This window comes from Drosophila sechellia, chromosome 2L, assembly GCF_004382195.2.
Source record: "Drosophila sechellia strain sech25 chromosome 2L, ASM438219v1, whole genome shotgun sequence".
NCBI classification, from domain to species: Eukaryota; Metazoa; Arthropoda; class Insecta; order Diptera; family Drosophilidae; genus Drosophila; species Drosophila sechellia.
In genome coordinates this window covers 18486493-18509036 of record NC_045949.1, presented here as the reverse complement: position 1 = coordinate 18509036, position 22544 = coordinate 18486493, and the positions used below count along the sequence as shown (strand labels likewise).

The following is a 22544-nucleotide window of genomic DNA, read 5'->3' as shown; positions in this document are numbered from 1 at the left end:
CTGACATTACAACAAATCATCGGCCAGCAAATGTTGGCAACTGGGTGCCAAGTCAACGAACTGCTAACCGCAACACAGACACCGACCGCCACCCACTCGAACACATATATAAATTGCCGTACGGGGGCGTCATTAAAATTGCAACAGGGCCGTGAAGGAGCAACAGAGCAACAGGGGGGAGATTGGAGCGCTCCCCGAAAGACCAGAAGATGAAATCAAAAGATCAATAATTATTATGATGTTGCAGCACACCCGAAACGAGACGCCTTCAGACCGCAGAGCCAAGTCAAGACGGGCAGGTGAGACAGGTGGGGGCTGAAAGGGGCGGAAAGGGGAGCCCCAAAGCGGAGGGGCTACAGCCGAAAAGTTCGACAAGCGCATTACAACAGTTCGGGGGTAGAAAGACAGACGACGGATGGTGAAGGGGGGATTGGCAAGGGGGGTGCGCTTGCTTACAAGTGCAACCATTTTGTAGTACAAACTTCGAAAACCAAAAGCGAAATTGGCAAAACAAAAGGCCAGCGAAGGGAGCGAGGATGTGGGCCCACCCCCTGACAGCCTCCATTTGTGGATTGTGGATCCCGCAGCCACAGCCGGAGTCGATCATGCGCACTCCGTCCAACCGATTGGCCCGCTTCGCCGCCATTTAGAAAAGGCCCACCAAGTGGAAGCGAAAGAGATGGGCTTGCTGCCAGACAAGGACGGAGCGTGAGAGCGCAGCCCGCAGAGCGAGTGCGACAAAAACACCTGTTCCTGTTTCGAACTCCCCCCTGCAGTCAGTCAGCCCGTCGAGTCGGCTATCCGCTATCGGCTATCCGAGAAGCACACGCAGAGCTGACTCGGAACCGGTTGCAGCTGCACCAGTGCCACACCAGTACCCTACCCTTGCGGAGCGACGAGCTAGTCGCACTGCTCTCGCAGGCAGAAGTATCTGCGAGATACATTTCGGGGTGAGTGGCTGGCTCGCTGGCGTGCGGATAACGTACGGCAAACGGAACGAAGCGCCGACCGGTTTAGTCGTTCAGCAGTCTCCGTGCAGTGAGCATGTTTGTGCGCCAGACATCGTCGTTGGTCGGTTGTCGTCATCGCTACTATATAGCCGTCGTATCGCGAACATCGACCGTCTTAGCTCGATAGCCGTCGGATTTGCCTTCTCGGATGCGAGAGACTCTTAAATCCCTCACCACAGATCCAAATCCCTGCGAGGAAAACGCGTGTGCGCACACGGATCACACAGCCGTGATAATCCCGCTAAATTCGCCGAAAACCCAGTGCTTTGTGTCCCGGTCTCAAATTGAGTAATTCAAGCAAACTTCACGGAATAAGTAACCCTACAAGTGCCTTACACAAATATTCCTGCTCAATGCCGGAAACTTCTTGAGTACGGCCCAAAACGAAAAGGCGCCCGCTCTCAAGATTCCCAGCCCACAAATATCTCGAGTGTGCTTCGCCGAGTGTCCTGTCAGCCAAATATATGGTAATGGCAGAGATTGGTGGCCATTTGGCTCACCAGCTACCGTTGCACAATCACAACCACAATCAAACTGGATTACAGCCATCGCTGGTGATGAACCATCACCTGGATTTGGATTGCCACGGACACGATGTGATAAGTGAGTACCGATATTCAAGGGCTGCTGCTGGCTTTCCGATTTCGGGCTATTTGGGCTGCATCCTTGAAAAGGACGATATTTAATACTGGTATAGATAGCACGATCACTTACCTAGGGACAGTCTTAAAAAAATAACAATGGAATGCCCTTCCACAGTTCGGATATGAGGCTATTGTATCTTCTAGCTACATTTGTTGGTTCTAAGTACTTTCGGTCTGTTTAAGAAGGCATTACAGTTGTTTCCTTAGTTCCCTTAGATTTAAAATTTGGATTTAGATAAGTGCCCTGACAAATAACTTAGAGGCTCATAGGGTTTTAGCGTAAAAAAGCGCTTTGTTGATCTACTGTAAACCATCTCCAAATTGCCAAACCCCAATTAACATCATTACATAGATCACGCATCAGTGTCGAATCATTTGCCGCTAATAAAGCTATTTAAAGCAGGTAATGACTTATTTATGGCTATTGTCCTAGTCCCCAAACAAAAATTGGCAAATTAAATAGTCATTAAACAAGAGTCGCCGATGGGTAACTTTCTCGATTCGTAAATATGGAAAAGGAACGTAGGAAAGCCCGCTTTGGACATTAAAAGCCAATAAAATAAGTAAAAGCTGTGTTAACAAATGCTCGCACCCAAATCACAGTTGTAAACTTGTCTGGCTTATTTTTTAAACATTTTAATGCCCAGCAGACATTCCAGATATCAGAGATCAAGGCTCGGACTCAAAGGTTCCGAGCTTTAAATCCATGAACTGTTAGTCAAGTTTATTTGTAATGAAGGTCGAAGTTATTTTTATACCAAAACCATTAAAAAGGTCAGGCACGCGTTGAACTCTTTCATACCTTGAGTTTTTTATTTTGCCAATGGATGTGATGTGAGCAAGGCTGCACTAAAATAATTACAAACAAATTAATGTGGAGAGTAATACCAAAAAATACGAATCCATAAATAATTTTTATTGTGCCATTCTTTTGTCAAATTGGAGGATTCTTTTTTTTTGTTTATTGAACGACTTTCTGAGGTTCTATGTATCTTTAGGTTCAAATTTATTTGGGCAACAGTCGTTCGTCGAGCTGCAACTTTTGTAATGGGCTTAGACCCTATCTCGACCTGTCACTTGTTGTTTCTGTACGGCAATAACTGTTAAATTATAGCCGAATTTTATTTTAAGCACACTTTACATATAATATAGAAGCCAATTAACGGTTGAATGACATTTTAATGCTGAGCAATTAACCGCGCGCGCAAGTAATTGCATGAAAAAAGCTGAAAATAGCTGGAAATGCTCACAAATGTATCTCATGCGATACTGTGACAAATTTTTAACTAGACTAAAGCTTGTTAACCAAAATGCATTTTATGAATTCATAAACCAAGAGTGTCATTAAAAAATGCCGTCCGTGTGTGACAGAAGGAGGAATATATTTTATTCAAATTTTATTTCGTATGCTAAATTGTGACAAATGTTTTGGCTGACAGTTGTCTAACCAAACGAACGACCGCAGAACACAAAAAAGCCAAACAAAAATTCCGAAAAAAATGAAAACATGAAAAATCATAATCATAATCACATATACAATGGTTCGGGGAAATTGAATTATATATGAGGCTGGAATAATGCAGTACATGCAGTTGCTGCCAATGCAGCTGCGAATCATTTAAATTGCATTGAAATTTAGTAATTGTAATTTAAATTCAAATTAGTTGTCGGCCATGGAGCGCTGCTAAATATTTAATGTCCGGACATTTTAATTTGAAAACTTTTCACAAAGTTTTCCTCCCGAACGCTCTGCTTAGTTGCTCTGTGAGTTAGTTGGCGGCTGACAAAACTTTAAGTTAGAGTTTTGCAGCTTCAAGTTGATATTTGAAATGAAAACAATTTTTGTAGTTTTCGTTGCCCCTCTAGTATCTGCCAGCTGCTCCTCTCTCTTTTGTTAGTTCGCTTGGTTCCGAGGCGAGTTTTGTTTGTTTGTTGATTTTTGAGCGCTGTAAACATTTTAATGAGTTTTCCATGTCACAGACCCGGGCCTCCAGTCAACATGTCGTTGGCAACTTCTCAAGTAGTCGTTAAATTAATTAAATATAGTAAAAACAAAAAGAAATCGCCATCTGAAGTATGTGAGGAGCCTTTGTTTACTCTCCGTGCTCTATAGAAAATTAAGTCCGAGATCGCTGCATACATCAGGGCGTTGAACTAGTTTCAGTTTTTCATGTTGTCGGCTGCCATAAAATTGTACCACTTTATGTTGAGGACCATAAAAAATTGACAATTATTTGCGGCCATAAAAGCCAAGCGATTTTTATTTTTATAGTTAACCAGTTAGCCAAAAATTTGAATAAAATGCGGAGCGGTGGTGGCACGGATTTTCCCCCTACTCGTCCTACACATGTTCCCTAATCTAATTCATATTAATTCCATTTAAATTTCTCGGCAGCAAATTCACAGAATGCTAATTGGCATTTTCGATGAATAAACACAAAAGTTCAAAACAACAAAACCTTTCGAAAGTTAATTGTGAAAAATGGATTGGGCAAATGTTTAGCCAATGCACAAAAAGTTGAAATAATTTTTAGAATAATTTGTAAAGTGTCAATCGTCGGCCATATAAGGTTAAGTCGTCTGGGATCGAAAGAGAATGGAACCGAGTTTTCAGATGAGGCTGGTTATTTAGGCATAGATCACCGATCTCAGATCTCTTGGTTATTTATAGAGCCGCTGAAACGTCAGTGAAAGGAAAAGATGTTTCGTATACGCAACGCGATTCGATTTAGAGTGCCATAAAATTAACTATATTACCATTCTAAACGTGCTTCGATCGAGTTCGTTTGGAATTTGGAATTTTGTTGCTTTTGGTAGTTTCGTATTGGAAGATTCACTGGGTTAAGGTTGGAAATTGATTGAATATTTGCTTGAATAGTCATAGCGCTAGGTTTGTTATTCTTTCCTATCATTTTGGCCCAACTTTAAGTGCAAAACAGCACACAAAACAATACGACAGTGGTGACGTCAGGAGGGAGCCACACCCATTAGTTCGCCAAAGGCAGACAGACGTTATCTATATTTTACGAGTTCCTATCCAAATTCCTGTTGTCCCTGGCTGACATTTTTCGCTTGCCTTCCCGTTTCCGGTGTGATTTTTATTTCGGAATCCCTGCTGCTGCCGCTGCTTGGGGTGTGATAAAGTTATTTAGGCGCAATCCATAAATTCCCGACCTGAACCCAAAGGCCCAAAAAGGCAGCGCAGACAGAAACGTAAATCCCAAAGCTTATCTGATTTTGCACTTCGGTCCCCGGCACTAGATCAATATGGTATGGCCGGAGTTTTGGCTTGGCCAGTACCTGAGATTCGGACCCAAGACAGCTGTGCGCCTGCGCCCAGTGTCACCTCCAGTTCCCCGCCCTCGATATTTCCTGCCATCATTTGGAATCTGGTCCGGAGTGCCAAAAAAAACGAGGTCTAGAAGACAGTTGGCAGCCATCAAAACAAATCCCAGTCTCCTGCGTCCAGGTATTCTCTCAATTCACCTCGCAGTTTTGGCTGCTTTGCATTAATTAACAGCTCGCTGGGTCGAGAAATTAGGGAATTATGCCTGGAATTTCCGTTTGCCATATACAAACAGCTGATTTGAAAGAGATTTGGATGATAATGAAGATGGTCAGAAGTCATGGGAAGAATAAGAAATAAAACCTTACAGCACTGCAGGAATGGCAATAACAATTCAAAGTATACATTATATATCAACATTTATTTATTTGGTTTGCCCTCCAAAAGCAAAGCCTCCCTCCTTACGGGCACTTTAAGGCAAGTGGATGCTGCTAACTTTAAGTATCGATGTGATTGGACAGCCTCGACCCGATTAAAGTACTGCCTCGAAAAAGGCTCATCGTTGAAAGCAAAATATTCCATATCGTGTTGTTTCGAGCTAAAATGTTTTTAAAGCCCAGTGATTCCGTCGAAGCTGTCTAACCTAATTAATGCACTTCAAGATATTCTTAAAGCCCTCGCCTGCTGGAATTGGGCATATTAAAGCAGCCGCCTGACTATTAAAGTGCAATTAAAATTTTTTTTTAAATTCTCCGTGCCTTTTTTCCCGCTCGCATTTTTGAAAAGTTCATTCAAGGTGTCAGCAGCTTGTCAAGGTGAGAGGCGGCTACTGTTTGCTCGGCTGGAGAAAAATATTAAATTTCAGCTGGGGAAATCGCCGCTGGAAGCCATGAGGGAGAAACCAGAGAAGCGGAGAACTGATAAATGTGCAGGCCAGAAATTAGTCGGAAGTTAACCGGGCCAGGAAATAAGGGAACAACTGACGGCCACGCCCGTTTATCGCGTGAGGACTTGGAAAACAGGAGGAGCCCCAGAGCTCCAGGGCGCGGGAAATCGAGGGAAAGGCGAAAGGGAAAACGGGGGAAACTCGTGCCTCTCTCCAGGCGCTCATTAAGAGTGGCAAGCGTTTTGCATTTCCCGCTGGGATTTTCGGCGGAGCACCCGCTGCGCCATATGACACCTGGCCAAATACATAGATATGTAATACAGAGACATATGTACATCCAAGCCCACATATGTATATATATGTATGCCCCGCTCAGGTGCAACCGGGATATACCCAAGCTCCCGTGTGGCATTTTGGCGTGTTGCATGCCATGCGGTGGCCACTTTAATGGCGTCGTTTTTAAAGCTTTATTCTGGCCCATACCCACTCTAGCCGCTGGCTTTATGAGTGTCACTTTTATAACCCTTGTTTTAATGACTAATTAAGCATGAAAGACAATAAAAGAGCCTAGGTAGGACCCCTAAAAAACAGAAACAACCATGGACTGCCTAGAAAAACTAACTTTTATGCGAGATCCATAAAGTGAGGATGAGGACTTCAAATACTTGCCGCTGGCGTCAGCTGGAATCCAAGAGGGAGAATCCAATCCCACAGCCCAGACGCCACTTGAGCAGATTGCACAATCCGACCAAAAAATCGAGATCGAATTATAGAGCAGTAGTGGCCGTATCCCATTACACTCAGGGGTGCACCAGATCCGTCTTGTTGGCCCGCTTAAAACCACTCCACTCAATGTCAAGTGGAGTGCTCAACAGGTTGGACCGCCCGCCGAGGTCCAGACTCATGAACTGAACCCAAAACCCCGGTCTCGAAAGGCGAGACCAATTTCGATTGTCGCGCCACGGGGCGACTCATTCAGTTCGGTTATTATATCTGCCCAATATATACGTATGGATATTAGGGATCGCGACTTTGGGCAGACACGTCGCCAGACGGTAGCCGCAATTGCCGTTAGTTACCTGACAATATTTTGACGGGAGCATATCCCGACGGATGGTAATGGTCGCAACCACTAAGCCAGCTCACACATCTCTACCTGCAGCCCGGGCTTGCGGCTCATTATGTCAAATTGAAATGTTGCCACACGGCCAGACGGAAAGAGAGGCATTCACCTGCGGCCAGAGGAGGGGAGGAGACTGGGAAACAGGCCAAACAAGTTGCTGCCTCTGGTTTACGTCCAAAACACCGTTGATTTCTCGGGCTGCCACGAATCATAGGAAGTCATAATGCTCCCCAAATTAGATCACATCAAAAGCGGTTTCGCGAGTGGGAAGCATTCTAGCTGCCAAACACCACTGAAGTTCAATAAGATACATTTTCTTTATACGAATTCGCTTTCCAGAGATTACAAATATGCAGTGACAGTTAAGTGATTCGTCTTCAAATCAGCATACCATTTATATAGACCTAGGAAATTCATATCTTAATTCCTCCCACTTCAAAGAGAAGCAACTGGCAGCCATACGTTTGCCGTTGTAAACAAAATGTAGCTCATTATGTCAAATTGAATTGTTGCCAACAAGGCGAGTTGAAAACCGACCAAGCAAGTTGAGGCGTTTGCAGATCTTCCAGCGACTGCCCGCCTTTTTTCGAATTTGTATTTTTCTTTAATTTATGAGGAAGTTGGCGGCGAGCGTTTTGTCGCCGCCTAAAAGTGGGTAGACCACGTAATACATCTTCCCTGGCCGACCACACAGATCAGCAAGTGAATCATGCGGTTTGCCCGATGGAGATGGAAGTCGAGATCAGAGATCCGAGAACGAAGAATCCGAACCCGATTCGCAACTAGACGGGATAGTCGGGGAATGTGAGAGGAAGAGCGACGGGTTGGAGGGCCATAAAGCAGCCTACTTAAATTGCCATAAAACCGAGCAATTTATTGGAACGCAGCCAGATCGGCAGGAATCGGAATCGGATTCAGATTCACATCCAGAAATCCAGAATCGTACTCGTATCCGAATCTTACTCGGAATCCCCCCAAGCCGCCACTTCCAGCCTGCCATCGCGTTGATTGCAGTCCGAGTTGATCTCAGAGCTCTTCGGCTCTTTGGGTCTGTGGCTGAGATCCCTGGTTCTCTGATCTGTGGTATCGAAACATGCCGCTGCGGTGCAAGGCTCCTTTGAAATTCAAATTTTATGAAGCTCATTAAATATAAATTTGTCGTTCGAGACTCTCGTCCAACTGGAACACAGCGACAGAAACTGAGAAACTGTGAACTCGGTCGAGAGATGCAGGCTGTTTGTGTGTGTGTATACGACACCCAAATAAAATAATATAAATTAATTAACAAAACGAAGCCGAAATGAAGTTAAAAATTTGCATGAACACGGGCCCAAAGCCTTTGGCGGTCGGCGGTCTTCGATATTTACCTCTTATTTTCATCTCTTTTTTTTCTTTTTGGTGTGGAGTTGCGTGTGCGTAATCGGCCGGGGTTTTAAATACTCTATGGCAACAGGACCCCAGCCATTTGGTGGGGGGAAACAGGGAGGGGGGCTTCCCGGCAACGCGTTAAATGGGCAACTCGGACTTCGAGTGCCATAAAGCAGGCGGTGTCTTTTAATGAGGTCTTAAGTTTTTATAACGGAGTTGGAGTTGCTGCATCCACGACGAAGTCGCTCCAGCTAGGCGCGCATGCTGCCAAGGTGGCTTTGATTCCGATCCTGACTTGGCCACACCTCAAATGCGGAAGATTGGAGCAGGAATTTTCAAAAGGATTAGGGATTTTTCTGTGATGTCATTTACGAATTTATTCTATATATATCTTTATATTTAAGAGCAAACGCCTGTCGTTTTAGTTTGTATAACAAACATGATGGCAATGTCTTACTAGACTTTCAACTAGCCGAAAATACTGCAAAACTGCGGCTTTATTTATGTTGAATGCAAGAAAAAAAATAGGTGGATCTGAATCAGGTACAACTGCCAGAACAACACCTCCAACAAGTACAAGAACAACTACAGCCAGCGACAGTGTTCAAGTGCAAAAGGGGCACGCATTCGCAGTAACAACCAAAAAAAAAGGAAAGAATGAAAACACAACCTGGCCAAAAGGCAAACAAGGCCAGAAAGTCCGGCCAAGGAGTTCGCCTTATAAAGGAGGTGGTGGAGCTGCGGGGTGAGGGACAGAGGTGCACCCTTTGGTGTTGTCGTGTTTGCGCAATATTTGCGACAAATAAAGCATAAGAACTGTTAAAGTTCACACGCATCAGGTCAAATATTTACACAAAACGGCCGAGGAGAGACAACAAGCAAAGGCAGCACAACAAGAGTGGGCCAAAAACAGCGACAGCAATGCAAAAATGTGGTCAAATCGCACACATTCTAATTAGTCAAAAGCCGAAAGCAATTTATGATAAACCGAAAGCCATAAAAAATTAGACAAATTAAAATGGCAAAATATATGCACATGCAAATCGGAATGGGAATGTGGAAAAAATGCAAACAAAATTATGCGCAAAACATGCAAAACGCAGCTGGGTAAAAAACTAAAATGGTCACTGGGAAAGAGCAACAATCAAATGCATTTAACAATTTGTTACCACAAACCCGTTCTGTCCCAAAAAGGCTAAACTGCATTGGGAAACGCAGTTTTTTACCGATCATTTTCCTTTGTGTGCGGCTCACTTTAATTGCAGTCGAATCAAAGTCAGATTTTTGAGTAGATTTTTGTTCATTACTGACATTAATTTGACACTTTGAACTGACGGCTCGACTTGGCTTTCTCCAGTACCAGTGACTGGACTGAGGTGCGGTTGTTTTTTCAACCTTTGATTTTATTTTATTTTATTTTTCACTTTACATTGTTGTGCGAGGGGCGCCTTGTGTTAAAACACCATAAATAAATGTCGCCCGCTTATCGCTCTGGCCGAGAATCCTACGTCGGCGTCCCCATCGCAAGACAAATGCGTTGTCAACGCAACCTGCCTAATAACCCATCATGATCATCACTTAACCGGGCCCAAACAGAGCCAAAGAGAAGCCCCAGACGCTGCGATTCTGGCTGCAGCCGGGCTCGAATGAAAAAAAAGACACTATCGGTTCTTGTCATCTGTCGGCGACATGCGGCACCGAGGGACAGGGAGATGGGAAAACCGAGAAATGCACTCGAAAAAAAAACTATAAATGTGCTTCGAGTTTTCATAGGTACAAGGAACTTACGGATTAATTAAATTTGTCTAAATAACTCATATATCTGGAGAAAAAAAGGGAAAGGCTGCCTTGAAAGGTTTCTAAATATAGTTAAAAAGTTTTTATCACTCCATTTTATAACTAGCTTTCAAAAATAATTTCTCAGTTTCTTAAATGCTAAATATCATTTTTGAATTATTTTAGTTACATATAAATTCAATGTTTGTTGCACATAATTTTCTGTTTTGTAACCTGCCCCTTGTTTTTTTTTGAGTGCTCTCTGAAGAGAACGAAGATTTAAGCCTTGATTCTCGGGCACATCGGCATTTTGTTTTCAGCCGCCGACACACAAAAAAGGTCATTTCCGTTCTTCACTCAGCCAGCTTGCAACATGCAACAGCACACAGCAGCAGCAGCAGCAACAGCAACATTCACGGGCACCGCAGCGGCAACATCGCGCCGTCCCGCTCGCCGGAGTGGGGATGTGGCATAAATTGTTGCAGGCCCATGTCCATTTTGAGTCCAGGCACTCTTTGATGTCGCGCCTTCAGCAGCAGCCGGCCGATGGCATCTCCCCGGTCGAGTATTCAAATTTGGCTTCAATAAAACGACAGCCAACACCATCGCCATCGCCAATAGCAGCAGCATCAGCAGACGCAGCAGCAGCAACAACAAGAAGAGCCACAACAGACGTATTCAGTTAACTGCGACGGCCAATTCGAAAATCAAACACTTCAAAGTGATTGCCTGGCGGCGGCTTCTTTTGGATGTGTGTTTTCAGAGCCCCTTGTTCCCCCATTGTTGATTCTTTTTTATATGCATATTTGAGCAGAAGAGTCAGTTTGCATTGATCAGTTATTGGCTGCGCTTGCTGGGTTACACATGCCTGCATTCGAGATGGCAGCGTGACACGAAAGTGCGGGTTAGATGGTTATAAAATATTTAAAAAATAAATCATCAAAAAGAATATATTCATCTAAAGTATGCATATCTTTTAATGACATGAGTTCTTTCCAAACTCTAACACAAATCCATGATAATAGATGCAATTGTCTTGCATTTCTGGCTTTGAGTAAAGGCTAAAATCTACTTAAACTATCTTCATTCCTCTAAGCCAATTTCGCTTAACTTACGAACTACTTAAGTTGCTGGCTAAGTCTAAATCTATTTGCTTCATTAGTTCCACCGACTTCATCCCTCCTAAATCCCCTAAAATTTAAATTTGAAATTTAATGTATCCCTTATATATCAAAAATAATGTATCCCTTATTTTTGACCTGCCAAACAAAATTCAAAACTCAGCTTGTGTTAACCCCTTTTGGTATTGTGTGTTGTGTGTAATTAATTAGGCAAATTCGTATCCAGACAGAACGAGAAAGATATACATACACACAAAGTATCGATCGAGATAACTCGGTGGGGTTTTTCGACCATTTCCCCCGACTTACTTTTCGCCAACGGCTGAATTAAGATAATGCAGTCCCATTGTCAGAGCAACTGCACAACTGCACTTAATTAAGCCAACTTAAGTCAGAGCGAGAGATGCTAAATTCCCAAAACTGCAGAAACAATTGAAGGTATCAAAGTCTCGGGGACAAACAAATCACAGACCGCAAAACTTCCTTTGAAGTCGTTGGAGTGAGAGGAAAACCAGAGATTGCCCTGCCCACGCTCGAAAGACAATAGCCTGGCCAACAAAACATGGCCTAATCAGTGGCCAAAAGCCGCACTCTTCACTCCTCTCCACCGCTCGCAGTCCCTGTCCTTCTCTCGCATCGTATCTACAAAATTGATGAGTCTGTCAAAATGTGAATTCGAATTGTCCAAGCGGAGGAGCAGAAAGGAAAAAATACAAAAACATCCAGAGGGGCACGTGTTCCGAAGTTTCGTCCTCGCCGCCTGTCATCATTAATTTTTTAAATCGTTCCACAGGTAACAAAAATATAAACGGAGGACTGGCGAGCTGAATGAACCTCGGCTTCAACTCGTTTAAGAATCCCACAACAGCTTCCAGGAAAATTAACAAATTTTCCTAGAAGACACGAGCTGCCTGTTTCTCTCTTGCAAACTGCTCTTCAAGTTGGATAACTGGTTTATTTACATGAAAAGAGTTGTGAAAACAATACAAAATTCAAGATTCGATTACACATTTTAAATACTTAATATATAATTTACATTTTCATAGAATAATTTAGTTTTATCAAAAGTTGTTAACACAAATGAAGCAAAAAACTGGAAAGAGTTCCGTTTTTCTTGGTGTACTCCAAGCTCAGTTTATAGTCATGTGAAATTCCTAGTTAGGTCCGAAAAAAGAAGCGGCACTTGCTGTGCCACTAAAAAGCGATACTCGCTGTGTGACTGCGCTTTGTATTTACCTTATAACAAATATGCCATAAATCAAAGGGTGCCCTTAACCCTCCACTGGCCCCCGTCCCCTGGCGAAGACACAAACAGTAGTGGCTTTTGAAATCGCGCCCATATCCGGCGGAGCTTCCATAATTTTTTCTCGCCCCTCATTTGCGTTTGTGGCCAAGAGTGGAGAGCCTGCCCAAAACGTATCTTATCGATGCTTTGCATTTTGCATGTTGCCCCTTGTCGAGCAACAGTAAGGAAAATAAAAAAGGCGTACGAAAAGAGCAAGAAGATGCTGGGCAGCCATTGCAATGTATCTGTATCTGTGAACGTGCGTGCTGTTGTATCTGTATCTGTGAAGTAGCCCGAGTTGATTTGACTGCAATTTTACTTGTTCCCTCATTTCCATCCCCCCTTTTATGTGGCCTTTGAAAGATTGCCGGCATTGATAAGAAGAGCCAGCGAGAGAGATGGGTAGCACGGAGTAAGAGAGAGAGAGAGAGAGAAAAGCAAGGAGGAGACCGAGAAACACTAACCACAATCTTCGATTCACTTCTTGGTGGGCGTTTCTTGGCACGAATTCCTTGATATGTTTATTGCTCAGTCATCAATTTCCCGCAGATCAATAGATCAAGTTCAAATCAGAGTCCACAGACTACCAGTCCATCACAGACACGGAACTTTACTCGTGTAATTTAGATAAAAGTGCCTCAATGTTACATTTTATTGGTCACGATGCTTTTAATCAAAGTTCGGGGAATCTATAAAGGAGGCATTTAAATTATATTTTTATTTAAGACTGATACTCTTGAATCAGTACACCCTTCACAGTTTGCACACTTTAAAGAAATCGTTTTACTCCATTGCGAAATCCCTTTCATTCGAGCAAATTAAAGCCGCTAAATCCAAGAAAACCCAGTTAGAGACCAACTGTCTGAGTTCCCACAGAACCCCCACGACAATGCCAAACACGGTTTTCCGATCGACAAGCAATTACATCATATGCAACTCACACAAAGGTTGCCGAGGTCAAGAGCAATGGCCAAAAAGGTGTGGCCATTAAAAACTTGAACACCTCTCAGCATATAAACGTGAACAAGCCCACCAAGATCAAGTGCTGCTGCCACAGAGTCATGGAAAATGTTTCGTTATTTAAATGGAAAAGATATACAGACTAGGAACGAGCAAAAATAGCAAAAGCAAAAAAAAAAACAAAAAAAAAAACAAAAAAAATTCGGGAAATTAGTGAATGAATGAGGAAGAAACAGAAGTGACAGGCAAAAATGGGAAACACGCAGCTTGCGAAGCGTTTTCCTCGTTAAAAGTGAAAAAGCCGCAGTTGCCGCATGTGCCACACACACACACACACAGCCGCTTTACCACGCATTAACCCCCAGTGCCCCACCTTAACCCGCACCGCCAGCTATTTCACTCACCGAGAGAAACCGCCGACACAGTCGAAAAATTCATAGACGACAACACGAGACAAAATTGCATTTTGGTCCAATGTGTGCCGCACTGAAAAATCTCCCCAAAAAAAAGGAAAATAAAAGAACCACTGCGCGTCAACCCCCAGGAAAACTGAGGGGAGCGTGGGTGGCACTTTGTGGGTGGTGGGGAGGCCAACAAAATGGCAACATAACATGCAAAAGATACGCCACAAAAGCGGAAAAACCCCCCCGAACGGAAAAGCAGCACACAGGCGCAGGAGTTGCGCTTAAATTCCCATTACAGCCATAATGGCTGCGGCTGTGTGCGTGCGTGTATCTGTGTGCGGCCATGTGGGTGTATGGGTGTATGGGCGCAAAAGAAAAATGAAAACGAACTGCGCAGGATCATTAAGGCAACAGAAGCCCCAATCCCTGGCTCTGCGACCAAAAATACAGGAGCCAGCAATACATAGATCCCAAAATCACGCACATTCACAAATAACTGTCAGAAATTCATACAAACAGCGAAGGAGCAAGGGGAAAAAAATCCAAAACACTGTCCAAAGGAACGCACAACAAAAGATACGGCCAAAAAAAAGGCAAAAATGGTGGCTGTGCCACAACACGCGCACACACATGTGTCCATATAGGGTAGCATTATATAGCAACATTTTGAAGGCAAAAAATACAAAGAAAACAAGAGAAAGACGCACCTTCCCCCAAGCCAAGGAAAAAAGTAAAGAAAAGAAAAAGACCCACAGCAATTGGAGGCTGAAACATGGAAGTAAATGCCGCCTGTCCGTCCGTTTGTCAGTCTTTCATTCCCTCCAGCTGTCAGTGTGTCCGAATCCGCCCGTCTGAATCCGAATCCCCAGCACTTGGAGCTGGAAGAGCAACAAATACAAGCCAAGTACGATGGCTTTTCTTGCCAGATACTTAAAGTATCTCTTAAATACCCTCAAAAATGTACGGAAGTTAAGAACCTAAATGTTATTTCGAAAGTGTGAAGGAATATTTGAAATACAAAATAAAATAATACAAAATAAAATAATACAAAATAATAACCGAAGCATCTCATATGTATGATTAATTTGATCTTTATCTAAAAATATATTAAAATAATTTTTATATTTATTAAAAATAACAAAACGTTCATTTGCTGATAATAAGAAACAAATATCTTAAGATGTTCATTGCAAATTAATTTATGTACATTGCTATGAAATCAATTGAAAATATAATTGTATCCTAGGCTTATCAGCTGCAATCCCCCCAAGAAGGGTATAAGAAAAATATAAACCTACAAAAATTGGCGAAAAAATAAGGAAAGAATATACACGAACAACAACGGCAGCAGCAACTTGTCTGCTCCGCCTTTATAAATAATTCATGTGTAGCTACAGCGAGTGCGAAAGAAAGATACGCCAGATACATATACACATACACCCTAAGCCCCAGCCCCGCCCCTTTCCGCTGCTAGCCGCCCCACTTCCTGCCCCTAACCACTCCCAAAAAAAAGAAACAAGAAAAAAGAAATACTCAGATACGCGGCCACGTTTAAAGATACAAAGATACAAGCAAGGCAACAGATACAGATTTTATCTGTGCACGAATGTGTGTGTTTTGCGATTTTTTCAGTTCTCCCAATGTGTGTGTTTGTTTGTGTGTGTGTGGGGGGTTGGGTTGTGACGGTGGAAAGGGGGAAAAGAGGGAAACGAAACATTTAAAACGTGCTAAACGCGCGTCAAAGTTTTTCTTAATTTTTCAACAGCAGCCGGGAAAAAGTTTTCCTCTGCCAAGGATTACAGCAGCACATAGTCGTGAGAGGGGGAGGGGAGGGAGTGGCATGTACATAATGTGGCAATGATTGCATTGATTTTTTCTCCCCATTCGTTCGCTTGCCACCCAAAGTTTGGCCAACAAAAAAAAAAAAGGAAAAGGAAAAGCAGAGCTACGGAAGAAATAAAGCACGAGGCGAAGTGGAGGAAAATGTTCAACTTAAATACTTGAAAATGGCTGCTGCGTTTCAGTTGGCTTGGCCAGGATTTATGAATTTTTCAAATGTTTTTCCCCCAGAAAAACGCCGAAGACCCATCCGAAAAGGAAAACTTTTGTGGCACGAAAAGTTTTTCCATCGCAGCGCAGTCCTCGACTCCAAAAAGGGAGTGCGGCACTTGGGTAAACAGGAAAAGCTCGGATTATTTGATAACAGTTTGTTAATTAGCGCCGTCTTTGCTGTCTCACTTGCTATTTGTTTACGTTTCCAAAGGCATAATTGGCAAAATTAATTTAAGTTTGTGCCAAAAAATAAAAGTATAGAAACTGCTAGGCAAAGCAAATTACAGCAAGGTGGAAAAGTTGTTGGGCATCCAAGGCTGCTGCTTTTCCCGTCGGCAAATATAAATTTATTCTGTATCCATATCTAATATGGTTGTAGTTTATAAATTAATTGAACTTTGGTCTATATAATCAACATACATATATCTCGACCTCTTTACTATATAATTCTCGCACTCCTAACCTGAATATTATCAATATATACACATATAATTGTGCAACTTCAACAATGTTTCCTTATTGTCTCCCTTGCAAGCTTATGCCAATTAAGTACTAATATTATACTTTTTGTGCGATTTCAGAAAAACAACGCCTATCTCACTGCGTCGGCTGTGGCGGCCAGATCCACGACCAGTACATCTTGCGCGTTGCCCCCGATCTGGAGTGGCATGCGGCGTGTCTGAAGTGCCAGGAGTGCAGGCAGTTCCTGGACGAAAGCTGTACGTGTTTTGTGCGCGACGGCAAGACCTACTGCAAGCGTGATTATGTTAGGTGAGTTCGGGTTTATGGTCCTAGCCAGGTGCTGTATCTGCTCCGCTTTCCACGGCCGCATCTCAATTTGAAACTAAAGCCCTGATGGCCCGCGGGGGGCATTACCTAATTTCCACTTGGCCCAACTCTCATTCGAAAGCTATTTGCTCAGCCCTAGGCACACACTCCGTGTCATGCGCTTGGCCTTTTCATTTTCATTCCCAATTGTAGCGTTCGGCAAACGTTTAGGCCGCCGTTCTGTTAGCCAGTCTTGTTAGCCCAGCCAATTAGCCCGCCGATGCCAATACAAAAAGGCAAATACTATGTTCTAATCAACAGCTGGTCCTCGGTAGCCGGAGACTCGGGGAACTGGGTATCTGGGTATCTGGGATTGGGGTTTGAGTTTCATCATCGCTAAATGTATGACGTGCAATAAAATCGGTGTGTTTGCATCGTTTGTTTTTTTTTTGTTTTTTTTTTTTGCCATCGTACAGCCGGCGACCGGCGACCAAAGTCTACTATTTGCCATGCAAATCTTTGAATAATTGATTAACACGTGCAAAGCTATAAATTAACACTATTCCACCGCACACACACACTGTGCGCTCGGATGATTGATGAACACTGGGCTGTCGGCACTGACAAAAGAATTTTATTTTATAGCCATAAACAAGCACTGCCAACACCCACCACCCCCCTGCAATTCAACCGTTGGTGAACTCATTCAAGGCTGTTTACAAGCTCCAATCATGGGATCTTTATACGATTTTGGGCATCTCTTTTACTTCGATACTACAATATATTGTCATTATATTAGCTAATATTACATTAGTTAATGTTCTACAATAAATAAAAATTTTAATGATGAGTACAATAAGTTGGACCCATTGAATATTACTATTAAACATGGAGGATTTTAGGTTTCTTGAATAAAAATGTAATTATTATCATATAACATTCTAAAATATTTATTTAATATCATTTCCAGGTTATTTGGTACAAAATGTGATAAATGTGGCAACTCCTTCAGCAAAAATGATTTTGTGATGCGGGCCAAAACGAAAATCTTTCACATCGAGTGCTTTCGATGCTCCGCGTGTGCGCGACAATTGCTGCCAGGTGAGTTTAATATTTGGTTAACATACCCCTTCCCCCTTTTGCCCCTTCAGCCCCTTCGCTCTCCCACCGCTTATTTGCCTATCAAACAACTGACTGTTTACCTGGAATTTTAGGCGATGAATTCGCGTTACGCGATGCCGGGGCTTTGTACTGCAAGGAGGATCACGATGTGCTGGAGAAATCGTCGCAGAGCAGCCTCACTTCTTCGTCGGTGGAGAGCAACAACAATATTAGCAGTAGTAACAACAACAACACCAACCTTAGCAATAACAACCATTCCAGCGAATTGGGTTCAATGTCAGGTGAGTGTCCCATTTGGCCCCTGATTTCAGCTCCCCAAGAGGAGCTTCGAGTGGGGGATGCTATTGGGGCCCGGACTCCCGCTGGATTTGTTGACTCAGCATAACAACCCTTCATCTAGGGCTCTTCAGTTTTGGGGATGTTACTTCTATTGTTTGCCCTTTCAGTTGACACTGTAACCCAATATTTTCTCGGTAGTTTCCGGTTTCGTGCCATCTATTTGGCTATCTTTATGACTCATTCATCAGCATTGTTGCAGCGAATCGTTACTAAGTATAATTAGTTATGGGAAAAACTAAATGTGATAACATCCTTCATTACTACTAAATTCCAAAGACTGAGAACTAGGATCCTGCCCACATTTAAACACAAGTCCCAGTTATCCCAGTTAATACCTCCTTAAAGCTTCTATTCGGCGACATCTGCAATCCTGTCCCATTTTTTATGGAGCTTACAAAGAACCAAGCCACATCCACTATCGACCATTTGAATTCCCCGAGGCGAAAAGTCAACCCATTCGGCGCACCATTTCCCCTTTTCCGCCTTTTCCACTCCATTCGCTTTCCACCGAAAAGATTGCCATCCTAATTAGCCCAAATTGGTCTGGTTCTGTGAATGGAGCTGCGACTGTGGGCCACAAATAACCAAACAGTTCGGCATCGCACAAAAGCGACGTGCTCGTGTTTTGTTCTTAGAAAGACAGCGTTACATCCTTGTAAGTGATATAGCAGAGCAAACAGAAATCGGCAAACGTCAAACAATGTACGACAATTGTCAAACCATATCGTCAACATAATCTCATTGTTTAACCAGAACGGAGAGAATCGACGGAATGGTTACTTGGAGCTGTAGCTGGAGCCAGAGTCGCCTTATCAACATGGGGCGGCGATGTCAAACGATGGATGCCAAACGTGTGTGGCGGCAAACCCGCCGCCCTGCCCGCCTGTTTTGCAAAAGGGTTTCCAATGAAGGGAAACCTATATTGAAAAATCCGCTGCCAGGGCAAACAAAAAGTGCGCATTGCATCGATGCGTTCAAGCGGGCAAACATTGACAAGCAACTTCTTGGGAATTTTACTTTTGTTTGACTGGCTTCGATCGAGGGATCGACAGGTCGTATGATCAATCAGCCAGTCGGGTAGTGGATGGCACAGAGCACCATTCATAGTTCCACTTGCCGGATTGTTTGTTTGTGCTCAACTCGAAAACGGCATGCAGTCTGGTCGAGTGTTTGCCAAACCGCAGCGGTCGCGACTCTTTGAAGTTCGGCACTGAGAGAAATTAGCGTCCTAACTGCGCAAGAATAGGCTGTTACATTCTGGCCAATAGTGGTAATTACTCACATTTGTATACCCCAAAGTAGTCCCAATATTGGTAATAGTTTTTGCAAAATTCGCAAGCCTCGATAAGAAAAGAATGAGAGAAAATTCCTTCAAAAGAACCACACCGCCACGATAAAATCACCGATCGATCTGCACGATCGAAAACTAGATAACACCTTGTTTCGGGGGTTGTGAAACACGACTTAATTACCGAGGATCGAAGCCAATGGGGAAAAGCGTGTGCCTTTGATCTTTCAATGCCGAATTCAACGCAATTGGCCATATTTTTGGTGCAATTGTTGTGGGCCAAAAGTGAGGCAGAACTGAACAGTAATAGCAGCAAGACAACAAGAGCAAGCGAGCAATCTACCTCATCGGCACTTCAAAGCGGCTCTTTTTTGCCAAAAATAGCAAACGAATTGATGGAGTATCTTTCTGTTTCCCATGCAGATTCTGGCAGCGAATCGGGCTCACACAAAAGTATTAGGGACAAGCGACCCTCGGGGCCATCGGATGGCAAGCCCACGCGGGTTCGGACCGTGCTCAATGAGAAACAGCTGCATACGCTCAGGTGAGTGGTCTATTGCATATTAGAGATATATAGGAAATATGTTTTAAAAATAACTTACTTCTTCCAGAACCTGCTACAATGCTAATCCGCGACCTGATGCGCTCATGAAGGAGCAGCTGGTGGAGATGACGAGCCTGTCGCCGCGAGTCATCCGAGTGTGGTTCCAGAACAAGCGCTGCAAGGACAAAAAGAAGACCATCCAGATGAAGCTGCAAATGCAGCAGGAGAAGGTAAGAAGAACCCATTCCACGTGCCCATACATATCTCATTGGAATTCTCCCCTGACAGGAGGGTCGCAAGCTGGGCTACGGCGCCATGCAGGGCATCCCCATGATCGCCAGCTCCCCGGTGCGGCATGACTCCCCACTGAATCTTCAGGGCCTGGATGTGCAGACATATCAACCGCCGTGGAAAGCCTTAAGCGACTTCGCCCTTCACGCCGATCTCGACAGCAATGGAGCGATCAATACCCACACGCCCGCATTTCAGCAGTTGGTCAATCAGGTAAGGGATATACAAATACACTAATCGGGGTAGTTATCCTTATAATCCCTTTATTAAACCATAATCGGAAACGAGTTCATTTTGATTTTAGAACTAGATTGCATAATTTTGGTATGGCTGTTTGCTTGCCAATTCAAAACTGGTTAGGATATATTATAAATATGCGAGAAATAAACCTATTAAAAACATCTTTTGAATACGTGTATCAATAAACTTCTCAGGCGATGATGAATGGATAATAAATTAGTTGTTTAGCTGTTATCACCAAGATGACCGTGAATACATTATTTCTATGTCTTTTAATCCCCCCAATAAACATTACATTTCAATAATACAAAGATTCTACATTTTCGATTAAGAAAATAACCCCGTTCCGTTCTCTTCCCGCAGATGCACGGCTACGACCTGAATGGGATGCCCATCCTGCCGCCGCATCCGCACTCGCATCCGGCGCAAGGACCTCCCCACCAGCACCCCCCGCCCCCCGGCGGACCGCACAACCACCAGAACCAGCAGCCGAACCAGCAGCCCGGAGGCAGCAGTTTGGACTCCGGAATCACCTCACACCACCATCCGGACAGCACCGACTCCTACGTCACCTACCTGGAGAGCGATGACAGTATGCAGGGCAGTCCGTAGACAATCGAACCGAATCTAATCCAGCTTCTTTTGTTGCTCCCAGAATCCAAGCTGGCGCTGACCCCGTCGTCCTCTTCCTCGGCCTCGGCGGGCACATCGATCTCCTCGCCGCCATCGGGCGTCGGAGCAGGGGGTGGCAGTGCCGTGGGCGGTGGTTCAGGTGTCCTGGGCTTGGGCGTGGTGGCCAATCAGTCGGCCACCGAGCAGCTCATGCAAATGCTCCAGAAGGTAACGGGCTCGGCTTCCCCGGCCTCACATGCGGTTCTCTAAAAACAAAGGGCGCGCAGAGGGCGTGGCAGGAAGCTCGAACGTGAGGAGCTGCAGTCGAACTTCATGAACTCGAAAAGTTGTCTTGCAAAATATTCACACCCGTGCTGAAATTCTGATCTTCAATTGAAAACTTCGTCTAATCCCTAAATAATTTGTAGTTCATTCAATAGTTTGATCATTTTTGTCAAAAGTTTATTTGAAAACGTTTCGCCAATAGTTTTATCCAGTAAGTGGAGTTCGACTGTATTCGGGGTTGTGCAATTCTTTCTGTCCGCATTTTCATATTCTACTCATGTGTATTCGTACATTTAATTTTATTCTGTTTGATTCGGTGCCAAAAAATAGTCTGTAGTCCGTTGGCATTTTGTGGATAATCTGGCTCTGGTTCGTTATGTAACATACACTTTTGTTGTTGAGTTCGAGAAAAAAAATGATCATGGAAAAATTAATGTAAGCTAAACAAAAATGCTCACACACTTGAAAAGTTATTACAATAATTTCAGACACGAAAACAAAAATTATGATAACAAAAAGAAAACAGTTACTTCGCATCAAGTAGGGAATTTCATTAAGCATAAATTTGTAAATACCTTTTATATATTAATATTAAACAAATATATTTTCATTCAAAATGCAAAAGAACCGATCGAAAAAAACGAAAAGAGAATCTGACTCGTGTGTATTATATGGGATGTGAAATCCGAGGCGTAGCTATAAACTATAAAGTCGCACTTGGCAAACTTGTAAATCGAATTAGCAACAACAAAAGCATCTACGTTAAGTTCATAAATTGTATGGCAAAAGAAACTCAAAATTATTATAAATAAATAAATGCAGAAAGGCGGAGGGGAATTTTATGTAAGTGAGAAACAAAAACTGTAACTAAATCTAGACTTATTTGTTAGTTTTTAAACATTTCCGAAATGCATTACAAGGCGAGGGAGACAACAAATCCGGTAGCGGAAAGGCAGAAAGAAATGACGAAGTGTACCAAGGATGTTTATGAACTGTTTCGTAAAACAACTAATGTATTTTCAATAATATTTAACTAATATTAATAATAAACAGTACATAAGTAATTTTAGTAACTATAGAAAATGTTTAAATGAAATTACAAACGAAAATAAAACCACAAAAAAACAAGACGAAAAATAA

The 22544-nt window shown here is 43.2% G+C and overlaps 1 protein-coding gene across 1 annotated transcript; it reads left to right on the top strand.

Moving 5' to 3' along the window:
• Window positions 1-1011: 1011 nt before the first annotated feature.
• On the top strand, window positions 1012-22532 carry LOC6614604 (insulin gene enhancer protein isl-1). Its single transcript, XM_002038996.2, has 9 exons — window positions 1012-1613; window positions 16497-16686; window positions 17654-17784; window positions 17898-18086; window positions 19856-19976; window positions 20044-20206; window positions 20265-20480; window positions 20871-21099; window positions 21163-22532. The coding sequence occupies exons 1-9, from the start codon at window positions 1475-1477 to the stop codon at window positions 21387-21389; spliced, it is 1605 nt and encodes a 534-aa protein (XP_002039032.1). The 5' UTR covers window positions 1012-1474; the 3' UTR covers window positions 21390-22532.
• Window positions 22533-22544: the final 12 nt, after the last annotated feature.

What these genes read in the sequence shown, in the direction of transcription:
- LOC6614604 (XM_002038996.2), top strand. Translation starts at nt 1,475, where the DNA reads ATGGTAATGGCAGAGATTGGTGGCCATTTGGCTCACCAGCTACCGTTG. An exon ending in CGAATTGGGTTCAATGTCAG is followed by an intron (nt 18,087 to 19,855) that starts GTGAGTGTCCCA and finishes TTTCCCATGCAG; the next exon opens with ATTCTGGCAGCGAATCGGGC. An exon ending in CTACCTGGAGAGCGATGACA is followed by an intron (nt 21,100 to 21,162) that starts GTATGCAGGGCA and finishes TGTTGCTCCCAG; the next exon opens with AATCCAAGCTGGCGCTGACC.